General features: G+C 35.1%; 1 protein-coding gene across 1 annotated transcript in view; it reads right to left on the reverse strand.

The window, feature by feature from the left end:
* Positions 1–463: 463 nt before the first annotated feature.
* The window catches only part of SNX4 (sorting nexin 4), a 117,910-nt gene continuing 103,808 nt past the window's right edge, over positions 464–14,565 (reverse strand). Inside the window, exons 10-14 of the mRNA XM_037837360.1 lie at positions 9,318–9,407; positions 6,672–6,771; positions 5,319–5,464; positions 4,058–4,172; positions 464–1,616 (exon numbers count right to left, since the gene is read on the reverse strand). Of these exons, the coding sequence (XP_037693288.1) occupies positions 1,569–1,616; positions 4,058–4,172; positions 5,319–5,464; positions 6,672–6,771; positions 9,318–9,407 (499 nt within the window). The 3' untranslated portion in view covers positions 464–1,568. The remainder of the gene's footprint in view (positions 1,617–4,057; positions 4,173–5,318; positions 5,465–6,671; positions 6,772–9,317; positions 9,408–14,565) is intronic.

The raw sequence follows: 14,565 nt of genomic DNA on the forward strand, positions 1-14,565 counted from the left end.
TAATAGAAAAAAAAAAAGGTGATGAAGTGTTAAATTTGAACTTCAGACTGAGAAGTTTAATGTAGTTAAAGGACAGTTTTCTAATGATAATTTTCAGTGGTCCACAAGAAAAAAAAGAGTTTCTTAACTCATTGGCTTCATTTACTTGTGTCTGTTCCAGAGATAAAAATAGAGAATTATTTATTTCTCAGACTTTCTTATAAGGTGAGTTCATAATCAGATACAATTCAAGGGAATGAGATGTGTAGCCATACAGACGACTTTTGCTTCTACCAGTTTTATTTTTAATAAAACCTCAGTAAAATTTTAAAAAATCTTATCTTATTTCAGGATCTTATTCTGATATAAGACACATTTATTTAATTAAACAAACAAAAAACGTAACATGGCATGTATAATTTCTCACAGGGCATCAGATACTAATATGTATCATCTTACTAAAATAACAAAAATTATATGAAAATCAGCACAATACTTCATTTATTTATTGTATAAGTTTGGCAAACGGCACAAAAATCCAGCGACATTTTAAACATGTAAAAAATTCAAATGCTAAACAGTAATTTTTTTTTTTTACACAATTAGAAACAATGAGTACACACTTAAGATTTCTGCAAAGCTAGCAAAATAAGACTGCTTGACTTCTGAACATATACCATGAAAACACACACAAAAAACAATACAATTTATCTTTACAAAATTACAGCCAAGCAATAGAAAAGGTTAATAATGAATATGCTAATACATACTGTTTACTACATATATCTTATACATTGAAATGCTACATCTCGTACCCTGAAATGCCATGTGTAAAGAGCCAAGCAGAGTAAATTCAGGCTCGTCACTGAGGTTAAGAATTATTTTAGAGGAATTTTAATTCTTATATGTAACATAATCAAAATTTTCTATATAGCAATTCCTAGATCATAACAATGTATTCCACTACATATCTGAGTTGAGTCTTCTTTGTTGGCAGTATAAAATTTTTGACCAGTATCAAAATTCCGGCAAAACACAAATTGAAGGCATTTTCTAGTGTATGTAAATGTTATAGAGGGTATCAATGAATGTGGGAGAAAATCTTAGATTTCACACTAAGTATCTGCTGAGCGTTGTCAAACCAAACGGCTTAACTATAAGGCAAGAAAAAATAACCCTCTATAACAGATTAGTGGGTCTTACCAGGTAAAGACAGGAATTCAGTCTTAGGAAAAAACTCCCTGCATTACAGATCTGAAACAGTTGGTGTTGAAAGGAGCATCTAGAAATTACCTAACACCCTGACATTTAGTCATTGGTTCAGAAGCCTGACAATATGAGGGTAAATATTATCAAATTAACTTTTTGGAATCAGCACCAGTCCCCAAAACCTCAATTAGTATATGTAATCTTCACTAAAATATATCATTTTTGTGCTGTATTAACACAACTACAATCAGGTTAAAGAAAGTTGAATTTACTCAACTTAATACATTTTTGTGTATACTGGGTAGCAACTTAAATTTCCTTTATTTACTTGTGCTTCTGTTTTGGGGTACTTTGATTGAAGAGAAATTCATTTCACAGGATTACATCTTGCTAAAGCACTCCTTAGCATTGGTCCAAACTTGAATACCCTAAAAACAAAAGGAACTTTAAAATGTGATTCTAGAAGGATTCCAAAACCTAAGTACTTGGCTTACTGGTATGCTGTTTTGCTTTTTGTAATAATAAATCCAGCAAATATGACAATATTTCTAACAATTGTCAAAATACGCTAATGTCTAATGCTTCTGAAAAAAAGGAAGAGAATCTCTTGTATGAGCCTATCTTCAAAATGGAGAATTTTCTATTTGAAAATGACTTTTCAAAGTACGTATCATAGACTCATTGACTCATATCACATTCCCATATCATTTCTAGTTATAAACCAAACAAGTTTTCAGATAGTTTCTCTATGTACTACATAAAGAAACAAAACAACTTGTTAGTCTAACAATTAAATTAAATTTAAATTAATGAGTTAATACTTAAGCATCAAAGTGTGTCAATATTTATCAAGGCCTTAAGAATCTTTTTAGTTTCCTTTCTCTCTGCTAGAATACAAAAAACAAAAAAATTTAAAACAAAACAAAGCAAGTCTTCTACGATGCTTCAGATTGGCCAAATAAGGCAACATATACTGGACTATTACTCTTACTCAGTTGTTAGAAAAGATAAGACAGATCTTATGCACTGTCATAATAAGATGTCCATGACACCAAGATATCCAACAGTATGTCCAAATACACCTATGATAATATCTTTAAATATTTACTTAGAGATTAAATTTCTAGCCCCATCAACCACTCCACCCTAAAAAGGGGGGGAAAAGGCCTCTGAATCATTATATAAAAGATTCTGTATTTTACTCTGTAATACAAGTGAATGGGCGATCACAAAGAGCTTATTAAATAAGTTTTTTAAAGGAGAAAATTAAAAAAAAATTCCAAAAATCTTTATCTGATCTCTCAGACATCTAAAGATTTAAAAAGGCACATTAGAAAGAAGACTGCGAATGTTAAGCACCCCAGCAGCAAGTGAGAAGTGGAAGTTGACAGGATGACAGCAGAAATGCTATCTGCTGGTTTGAATTTATTATGTACTAGAAAAGCCATGTTCTTTTAATCCAGACTTGTGGGTACAGACTTATTGTGGGTGGGATCTTTTGATTAGATTATTTCCATGGAGATGTGACCCCACCCATTCAAGGTGGGTCTTAATTAGTTTACTGGCATCCTCTATGAGAAGATAAATGGCAGAGACACTTAGAAAACACTCAGAGACATTTTGGAAAAAGCCATTTTGAAACCAGAACCTGGGAGCAAAGGGCCAGCAGGCGCCAGCCACATGCCTTCCCAGCTGACAGTGGTGCTCCAGATGCCATCGGCCTTTCCTCAGTGAAGGTATCCTCTTGTTGAGGCACTTGTTTAGACACTTTTATGGCCTTAAAACTATAAATATGTAACCTAATAAACCCCTCTTATAAAAGCCAATCAACTTCTGGTATTCTGCATTCTGGAAGCCTTAGAAAATCTAAACACACTACCAAACTTAAACCTTTGGTATTTGCAGATTTAACACTAATGATTTTAATTTCACTTAAGTGACTCCAAAGATCCATAACATGAAATAATTTATAATTTTGCTGAGGCACAGATATGAATTTGTTTACACCAAGAGAAGCCATCTTAGCTAGTGAGCCTGGTATATTTATAACTGAAAATATCTTTATTCTCTATTGCTAGTGTTTGTGATACAAATGAAAATGTCTAGAAAAGTAACGGTTCTTAGCCAGAAAAGAAAACTTGGGACTAATTAAAGTGTAACGGGTGTACAGGTGTTAAGATGAGTGAGTTTTTATGGGGATTATTTTTACTTTATGTTTTATTGAGATTATGCATATGGTTAAATCACTTGATAAGTTGTGAAATGCTACATACTTGAAAAGCACTGGTATCAGGAGTCACATTTGTAGATCTTGGGTTATGAACAAGAGGTTAAGGAATATTTTATTTCTTCTTATAGCAACATTTTGGACAGATTTCTACCATTGTCAAAACACTTATTTTAACCAGAATAAGCTTCAATTTTTACATCTTTCACAACAGATATCAGCTACATAAAGGATCTACTCTAACAACAAACCACATCATAACCAAATTTTCCCAAAATAATGATTAAGCTATTTTCCAAAGTATACCCCTCACCATTAGGAACATTTTACTGCCCTGTCCAAGAACATTATTACAGCAATGTAATGTTGATGGTATATATTTTCAAATACAAATCATAATGGGGCATATAAACTTGGAACTTCAAAACAGTGGAGACCCAACAACTGACATTTTGATTGTAACACTTCTTTCAAAATTAAGTAGAAAAACTGGGAAACACTCTGGAAGGGGAGAAGAGAGTGAAGAATGGGCCTTAAAAATGAAAATGATGAATTACTTGGTCCAAATGAGAGAATTTAATTTTAAAGAAATTTGTAAGTACTTCTGAATATAGTTGTATCTTCACTGAAACCAAAACCTACCTTTTTGCACATACTGATCTGCATGACTGCGTAGCTTATGAGGGCCTCTTTTAAATCATGGTTCTTTTGTTCTTTGAAGCGCTCAATATCAGCCCAAGCATTTTTCACAAATTCTCTGAAATAAAAGGTATAATCATTATTATTCTTATTTAACTTAAGTAAACTGCATATTACAAATTTAAATACCAATTTTTAAGTTGGTTTTCAATTGCCTATACATAGAAAAAAGCTATTGTTTGTATAAGACAGTTGTATTTTTTTCTCTTCCTAAAAATTATAGTGGAAAAAGAAGCAAGAGAGTTATACATTCTTCTACATTTTAGTAATATTTATTTTGCCACAAAGATTCTAGTTCCAAATTATTTCTATAAAACAGACAGAGATGGCTCCTTGAAGCAGCTCACAAGTCTAACAGATAACACATGAAGTGCCTTCCTGGGATCATAGGAAAAATGCACTCTTTTTTACAAGACACATAATAAATTATATTTATCATGTACTTGTTTTAAATGACAAATAGTGTTTAAGAAAATTCTGAGAAGCACTTGTCATTTTTGACTCTATTCATGAAAACTGAAATGTTGGGCACCAGCGGTTCTAAAAATCGCCAAACCACCACAAATAACAATGACACACTTTTGGTCTGCCTTGGCCTACTCAGTGACTATCACATGAAAACAACAATAAGAAAAATGCACCAAACAGTGATATCAGATTTTTGAGAACTGAATTTCTACAAATATTTACTGAATAATTACATACTAAGATCTATGCAAGGTTTTGGAACAGAAAGACAAAAAAGACAGTCATTCATTTTGAAGAACTCATAATTTAGTCCAAGATAGAGTCACAAAGAACAACTAACCACTCAATGAGAAACTGCCATACTACAGTGGCATGAACCAAATGCCACAACAGCCCAAGAGGATAACAGAAGGCTTCATGAAGGAAGCAACAGTTGAGCCTGACCCTGAATTACGATCAGGCTTTTGTTAAATGGAGGAGAAGAAAGGGCGAAGGAAATAAATAATGAAAACTGCAGGAAAATAATGTAATTACAGAGGCGAAATGCTCTCTTCTTCCTCTTTCCCATACTAAAACAACTGCTTCTACAATATGATTTTTAACAACCTAAGGTTTCTTAAGAAAACAACCACTGCATTTTAGAAGAGCAGGCCCTATCTAGGGATAGTAATTATTAATAAAACAATCTACCGAATTGTCTGAAGTTTAGCTTTGTTAAACATTTCTGCATTTTTACCTGCCTTCCAGATTTTTTGACTTTAGCTGTTGTTCTCCTTCATTTATCTGTTCTTCTAGCACCTTTATTCTGGCTTCTCTCTGCTCTGGAGTTTCTTGACCAAAGAGCTTGGTTGTCATTCCTTTCAAAGAGAATGTTCTCACGGTCTAAAAGTAAGTAGAAAACATTTGTCATTTTCCCCCTAGCTCACACAGAAGCACTAAAAGCCTTACACCAAGGGACTTCTAATATGATTTCTAACATTGAAATAATATGGAATAGTTAAAAACAGAAAAACATGTTAACCATACTTCTTAATTGAATGGAAAACTCCCAGGTTAGTATTGGGCAAGGTATTTCTTACTTTATATTGGTGGTCATATTTTAAAAATTACTCTAGAACATAGAAAATAGATAAAATTAAACTATGGAAAAAACAAAACTAAAGAAGTGTATTAAAAATTTTTATCTCATACTGTTGGGCATTTATTAATAAAATAGGATGTCTAGACCCTGGCAGTGCAAGGCAACCTCAGACATTGCTTTGCTCTCTGGTGTTTACTGAGGGGAATATTTACCCCTTCACACATAGGAGAATAGAGAATCAAGCTCTCTGGGAATTTTGCTTGAGTTTTAAAAATAAATCAAAGGCCACTGTGTACATGTTTCATGGTCACAGGTCTTTTCCCAGACACAGCTATGACTTTTCACAGATGTAGCAAGTGGGTAACCTATGTGAAAAGCACTTCATAAACTACAGCACTTTTTAACTATGATATGATTGATAAATATACAGTGGTACTATCACTGCTTCACTACTTCCATAATGTGTGCTCTCACTGTGACAGCTAATTTATTCCAAGGGAGTAACCAGACAGTACAAAGCTGATTATAAAAAAGATCTAAGTCTAGTAGAATAAGATATAGAATTTCCTTATCTTACAAGTATTCACTGTAAGCATTAAAGAATGAAGAACTCCCAAAGTTCCTTGTTAAGAGGGATGCACTGATTCTAACTGGGCAGGACTTTTCAAAATAGACTAAATTTTTTCTAAAATACTTTGCAAAACTAAATCTGACAAAGGTCACTATTTCAATCTCAAAGAATGTTTTTCTTCACTTGGACTTAATCAGAAATTAGATGAACTTATTAGAGAACGTCGGCAAAATTTCTTACAGTACTATATAGGATGAAGTTTTACTGCTAATATCTTTTTACACCAAGGTCAAATCTGAAAGAATTATAAAGACACTCATACATTATTTCCCTGTGAAAGCTACGGGCATCGTGCATATTATTACTGCAGCTTATTCCATGTAAGTTTTGCTACAATAGTAGCAGAGACCTGAAGGGCTAAATGGAAAAACACTCACCCCAGTTGCTAGTTCCTCACATTGCTGCTTCTTGGATGCTAAGTCCTGAGCAGCCATCTCCAAATCATACTGCATAAGTTCATGTTTCCTGCACACAGCCCTAGGGATGAAAAAAGGTGCTGCCATTTATTTTTGTTTTTTTAGTAGCCTGGTTTTATTTTCTGCAGTAAAAACATTTAAGCACCAAATAAAACAAGTGGGCCCCCAAGGCCCAGTACAGGCAAAAATTAGGTCCCCATAAAAAGTAACAACTACTAGAAATCAATGTCCTAGGGAATGCTGCCCTGCCTAGGAGACCTCAGCCCCACCCCCCTTTTCCCCACCCACTCTTAGTGGCTAACGGGGTTCAAAGTGCTGGCTGGTCCACACCACCAGGGAAAGCTGGCTGAGGCAGATCATGGCAGAAATTCAGAAGAGGTGAGGGTTTTCAGCAGTCTACTGGGCAGCCAGGAGGCTGCCGGCCCCTGGGAGCTCCTTCTGAATGGCCCCTTGGTGAGGTTCAGCATCTGGGACCAGGAATCAGCAGGCAATCTCCGCCTCCATGGAGGATGGGAAGGGTACATTAAGGAGAATTTGCATACTGGGCTTCCCAGATCTCTCGCCTTAATTGCGGCATCTCTACCCAACCCCGGGGGAGTGTGGTGCCTGCACCCTGGGGCATGGCATCAACTGCCGCATCCCCTGAGCTGCACTGCCACAGCCACCACAACTGCCCAATCTGCGGCACCGCCAACCAACATTTAAATTTTCTGGCTTCTCTTTTAACATGTTAAGAAATATTTTAAGGGGGATGGTGGTTCACAATGTCTTACTAAGGTCAAAACCTATATACCGAGAATTTTCCAGTTTAAAATATAGTAGCCCAACATTACAAAATAAATCTCCCAGAACCTGAGCATAAAACTTTATACTTAAAATCTTAAAATAAAAAGGTTGTTTTATAGATACTTGCAATATTTTTTCAATAAATACACCATTATCATATATATAAAATAATTTTTTGCGTAACATAGGAACTAATGCTGTAATCTCAAAATAGCAACTTAGTATTCTTTGAAAGGATAATGTCTCAAAGCTTTCTTCTTCTTTATTTAGAAATGTCTACTAGTTTTTATTATAGCAGCTTTTACTATAGAAGTAATTCATGCTTGCTGTAAAAAAAAAAGATTATAATAGGTGATTGAACAAAATAAAGAGGGAAAGTTTCAAGAACCCTTTCTTTTCCCCATCCTACTCTCCATATTTTAGCTAGGCATGTACAAACACAGACAGTCCACAAATGTTTCTACATCTTTTCTCATTTACCTATATATCATGGGTATCTTTCCATGTCAACACACATCAATCCTTTTCATAATTTTTAAGAGCAACACAGAATTTCACTGTATGTAGCAACTCTTTTTTTGCTTGGTGGCTTGAAAATAGCTTGAAATTCCCTGCTACTCAAAGCTCTAAAGGAGGAAGTCTAACAATGTGCACAGGTATTTTCGCACCATTTACTGAACAGACTAAAGGAATACTGCTCTTTCTCTGTTTTACTAACAGATTCTTTTACTGCTTTTAAAAGTGACAGGAAAACTGACCAGAAGTGGTTAGGACCAAAAGCCACTTATTCCAGGAAAATAATTCTTTTTTCTACATTGGACAGAAAAAAAAATGTAACTTTTCTTCATCAAATAGGACCATCTACCAGAGAATTACATTTGGCTCTGTAGGTGATAATAAAAAAACAAAAAGAGAAAGTCTTAAATGTAAACTTGTTTACAACCTTACTGAGGAGGTAAGAGGTGAAAAAATTATACAATAAAAATGTTAATATACAACCCAGAGACAGACTGTGCTACATGCACACTCAACCTATATTTTGCTTCCAATATTCAAACTTTAAAAGAGCAGAAAAAAATATAAAGATATACCTAATGCCTGAGATTGGTAGATCTTATCAATACAATGTTTCAAGGGTACAGTTTGTCAAAGAAACATTGCACTGGACAAGTTAAACAGGTAAGACTAACTTTATTTAGACTACTGCAGGAGGGGAAAGAGAACTCAGAATGGGTCTGATCTCAACTTTGAGAAAGGCAGGAGGTTGGGTTAAGTTTTATACTGAGGGCAAGGACAGTCAAAAAGTATGAGCAGGACGTCTGGAAAAAGAGGGGTAGGGAAGGTCAGAGACCAGTTTGTTATCTGCAACAGCTAATATCTGAAGTTCTTTTTTGTTCCCCCTCCCCCCGCTGCCTTTTCTTTATTTGTAGTATGAGTTGTTTATCTCTGTATCACAGGTGCAAGATTAGTTTCAAGGAAATCAGGCTTGAGCAGGGGGAGTGAGCAAGTAGGGTGGTATGAGGAATAAGGCCAGCAGCTTGATTAAAAAAAGGAGTCTTGGTCAGTCTGCCTTCTTACTTAAGAGAAATATCATATTTTTCATTGAACAACTTATTCGGATGGAAAAAAGTAGTGTTGGTCAGGTTCATCTTAAATTTCTATGCCTAGCACACTGCAACACTCAGAGGAATATAATAAACTCATTAAATATCTGAAAGAATGAATTTATTTTAAAAAACCTTACTATCTGTATTTTACAGTAGCATATAAAGAGAGTGGTGATCAGCCACAGGGCTGGATCTGACATTTTATTACACATACCGCAGTGCTTCTGCATAAAAAAGATATTCCTTTAACTGATCAGCATAATGTTCTTCATCTTCCAAAATATCATCAATAGAAGATGCATACCTGTTCAAAAAAACATTACACAGAGTAACTTTCACTGGGACACAAAATATTAAAGCTCTTATGAAGTGCAATTGCAAGTGAGGTCCACAGACTATATGCTACCTATCAGTGACAAACTAAGTACAGAAAGTGAGAATAAGCATTTAGAAACATTCACAGCAGTTGTGAATTACATAACAATTTTACTGAATTTGCCCAAAATTTTTGGTCAGCAATGGATTGGAAATTAAAAAAAAAACCTGTCCTCCTCTCAAGTAGTTTTAAAAGCACTGTAAGAATGTACTATCTTTTGTTCAAAGATACTATATAACGCCTATAAAATATGTAGAAAGAATAAGAGTTTTGTACCATTGGTGCATAGATGTTCCTAGTAGCAACTATTTATAGTAATGCCAAAAAGCTACAAAAGGAAAAGTAGGACAAATATAGATTTCAGAAGCCTTATTTTATAATAATTCTCAACAGCAACCCTTGGTTTGGTCAGGACAACTCCGTCATTGTGATGCATAGTCATTCCTGTGCCAGGGTCTTTTTTAAGGAAATGTGATTGTGTTCCACATTGCTTCTCCAAATCCAACCAGCACATATCTCAACACCTCTATAAAAGTTTCCCAAACTAATTTAATCCTTAGTCATCACTCTACTTCTGACCCTTTATCAACAATTTAGAACTTACATGTCTCATGTGTTGGTTTTATTTCTCTGATTACACTGAAAATTCCATAAGCATATGGGCTACATTATGCACTACGTACATTTCGGCATGGCATGACATTCATCCCTCTTACAAAATTATTCTGATTCTTTAACATGGGAATGAAAGAAAAATATAAGCTTTATGTCTCCAGGCCTGCTTCATGTAGGCAAGTAAATGAAGTTTACTGATGATGTAAAAATAAACAAATAAACCTAGGTTAAGGTCCATTTGAAAAACTATGTGACTGCAGGATTTATAAAAAGGAGGCAAACAAATACTTAACAAAGGGCTTTGACAAAGGGTGAAAGGACAACCGACTCAATGTGAGAAAATATTTGGAAAACACATATCTGATAAAGGTTTGATATCCAGAATATATAAAGAAATACTACAACTGAACAATAAAAAAAAACATTAAAAAATGGGCAAAAAGACCTCAATAGATATTTTTCCCAAGAAGAAATACAGAAGGCTAAACATTTTTCAACATCACTACCTTTTAGGAAAATGCAAAGCAAAACCATAATGAGCTATCATCTCATGCCGACTACAAGGGCTGGAGAGGATATTGAAAAAACTGGAACACTTATTCATTGCTGGTGGGAACGTAAAAGGGTACAGTCCCTATGGAAGAAGGTTTGGCGGTTCCTCAGGAAGCTTAGTACAGAGCTGCCTTACAACACAGCAATCCCACTACTTGTGACATACTCAGAAGATCTGAAAGCAGGGGCACAGACACCTGCACACCGATGTTCACAGTGGCATAATTCACAATTGCCAAAAGATGGAAACAACCCATGTGTCCATCAACAGATGAATGGATAAACAAAATGTGGTGTATACATACACTGGAGCATTATTCAGTGGTAAGAAGGAAAGAAGTCCCAGAAGCACGTGACACTGATGAACTTGAGTACACTATGTAGAGTGAAATAAGTCAGATATGAAAGGACAAATATTGTATTATCTCACTGATATAAACTAATTATAATATGTAAACACACAGACATAAAATATAGAATACAGGTTACCAAGATATAGAATGAGGCTAAAGAATGGGGAGCGGTTGCTTAGCATGTGCAGAATGTTTAACTAGGTTGAACTTAAACATTTGGAAATGGACAGAGGTTATGGTAGCGTGTTAGTAATTAACAGTGTTGAATGGTGTATGAATGTGGTGGAAAGGTTTACAGTCATGACTGTCACCAAAGGAAAGTGGGAGGTTAAAACATGGGAATGTTTAACACAGTGCATCTTGAGGTGGACAATGCCCATGATTAACTGTACAAATATAAAAAAGTTCTTTCATGAACTGGAACAAATGTATGACACTATTACAAAGAGTTAATAATAGAGGATGTTTATGGGGAAAAAATGTACCCAATTGCAAACTATGGACTATAGTTAACAGAATATTTTAATACTCTTTCATCAACAGTAACAAACATACTACACCAACACTATAGGTCAATAATATGGGGGGATAAGGTATATGGGAGGATTTGGGTTTTCTTTTTTCCTTTTATTTCTTTTCTGGAATAATGAAAATGTTCTAAAATTGATCATGGAGTTTACACAGACCTATGTGATGATACTGTGAGTCAGTGATGGTATATTTCATATGGTTTGTATGGTGTGTGACTATATCACAATAAAACTGCATTAAAAAAAAAAGGCAGGCAAAGTACTGCTTTTACAATTACATTGTAATCACAAACATAATCTGTTAGAGTGTGGAATTTCTTCTGTCTTAGGTTAATTACTGAAAAAAGTCTTGAGAATCACTGTTAAGAGTAGGAAAAACTGTCTTTAGCTCATAAATCTATGATCCTCGAAGAGTTAATGTTAAGAAAACAAAAAAAGAGAAACCACAGAATGGTGGTCTAAAGATAGCAAACAAAGTATATGGATAAACTGGCACATACTTGGCTGAAGACAGGTAAATGTGTAAATGTATAAATGTTAAGATTTTCAGATATCAGTATTGAGAATAATTTTATTTATTTTAATATATCAACTAGAAGGGATTATCCTAAATACTTACAGATATTGAAATGCTAAAGTAATAAAATACAGAAAGCCTTCTCAAGGTTTAACAAATTAGCTGAAAAAATAGCTAGTTAGCTTGCATATGACCCACTAAAAGATAAAATCATGCTTGCTGGATGCCTTCTAGGCTGAAAACTGGAAGTTAACAACGGTACACAAGAACCATTATAAACGGTCCAGAACATTGCTAGGACCAAAACAGCTGACACGATTCTAAACACTGTCAGAAAGAGTATTTTTTAAACAAAATAGTAACTGTTCTTACTTTTGTACAAAATCACAGTGTCATGCTGAAATTCTATATAATTCCGATCACCCATCTGAAGTAAAGGACGAGAGTAGAGGATGTCTAGGAAAATGATATTGGAATAAAGAAAGGAAAGCTGAAAGCGTATATATTTCTATTAACTTTACATGTTCGCCATACCCTATCTTGGTAACTTGCTCACTAATTTTTAAACAAAATAGTAACTGTTTTGTTGTATCGATCACTGTTGAATCTTATCCCAGCTTTCTTCCCTGATTTGAATAGTTTGGATCTTCCTAACTCAATCTGTAGCTCTCAAATGTAGCCCTAAATATCTTCCCTGGGATGTGTTCACAGGTTTGCATTTCTTAATGGGAAACAACAACAACACTGCAGAAGGAATTACATAAGACGTGTTCCTTGGCTTTAATGTTACTAACTATGTGACTTTGGATCAATTTTTTTTTTTTTTCTCAGATTTGATTTCCAGTGTAAGGTTCTTCTCTCTTAATGATAGGCTGGACAATTGCTGGGCATGGATGTTGTAGAGGGGATTCCTACAACAGACAGAGGGATTGGACCAAGCACCCTTGAAGATCCCTTTGTTCATGATATTTTTTCAATAGGGATACTTTAATGCTGACTTTTTTTTTTAATTCAGTTTTATTGAGATATATTCACATACCATACAATCATCCATGGTGCACAATCAGCTGCTCTCAGCACCATCTTATAACTGTGCATTCATTACCCCAATCCACCCTTGAACATTTTTCTTACACCAGAAAGAATCAGAATAAGAATAAAAAATAAAAATAAAAATAAAAATAGAATACCCAAATCACCCCCCCTACCCCATCCCACCCTAGTTTTCATTTAGGTTTTGTCCCCATTTTTCTACTCATCCATCCATACACTGGATAAAGGGAGTGCGATCCACAGGGTTTTCACAATCACACTGTCACCCCTTGTAAGCTACATTGTTATACAATTGTCTTCAAGAGTCATGACTACTGGGTTGGAGTTTGGTAGTTTCAGGTATTTACTTCTAGCTATTCCAATATATTAAAACCTAAAAAGTGTTACCTATATAGTGCGCAAGATGTGAAATCTCTCAGCCACTAAAGCTTTATTTAGTTTCATTTCACATCCCCCTTTTGTTCAAGAAGATGTTCTCAATCCCATGATGTTGGGTCCAGATTCATCCCCAGGAGTCATATACTGCGTTGCCAGGGAGATTTACACCCCTGAGAGTCAGGTCCCACATAGGGGGGAGGGCAGTGGGATCACCCACCAAGGTGGCTTAGTTAGAGAGAGAGGGCCACATCTGAGCAACAAAGAGGCACTAAGAGGGAGACTGTTAGGCACAATTATAAGCAGGTTTAGCCTCTCCTTGAAGCAACAAGCTTCACAGGGGCCAGCCCCAAGACAGAGGGCTCAGCACACAAGCCGTGCTGACTTCTTTTAATTCTAAAACTTTTATTGAGGTAAAATATATAGCAACATGCACAAATCTTTAGTATAAAGATGAGTTTTGTGTACCACCCAACCCAGTAGAGATAAAGAACATAATCAACTCCCATAAACTTCCCTTCTGCCCCCTTCCAGTCACTCCCCACTCCCATAGGTAACCTCTCTTCCGATTTCTACCACCACAGATTAGTTTTGTCTGTTCTTGGAATTTATATAAATAGATATATACAATATATAGGCTTTTGTGTCTAGCTTCTTTTGCTAAACATGTTTTTAAGACTCATCCTGTATGTCCTATCAGTAATAAATCCTTTTTAATTGCTGAGAAATATTCTATTATATGAACGTACCACAATTAGTTTTATACATTCTCCTACTGACAGACATTTTGGTTTTCAGTTTGGGGCTATTATGAATAATGGTGCTATAAACAGTATTACATAAGTTTTTTCTTGGGCATGTAATTTAATTTCTCTTGGGTAAATACCAGGGTATGGAATGCCGGTATCTGTTTATTTTAGAAGAAACTGCCAAATAGTTTTTGAAAGTGGTTAACACATTTACACTTCCACCAGCAATGTTGAGCATTTCAGTTGCTCCATATCCCGAACAATATTGGTGGGGCTATTGTCAAGCCTTTTCATTTTAGCCATTCTAGTATCTGTGAAATGATATATCACTGTGGTTTCAAT

This window comes from Choloepus didactylus, chromosome 1, assembly GCF_015220235.1.
Source record: "Choloepus didactylus isolate mChoDid1 chromosome 1, mChoDid1.pri, whole genome shotgun sequence".
Taxonomy (NCBI): domain Eukaryota; kingdom Metazoa; phylum Chordata; class Mammalia; order Pilosa; family Megalonychidae; genus Choloepus; species Choloepus didactylus.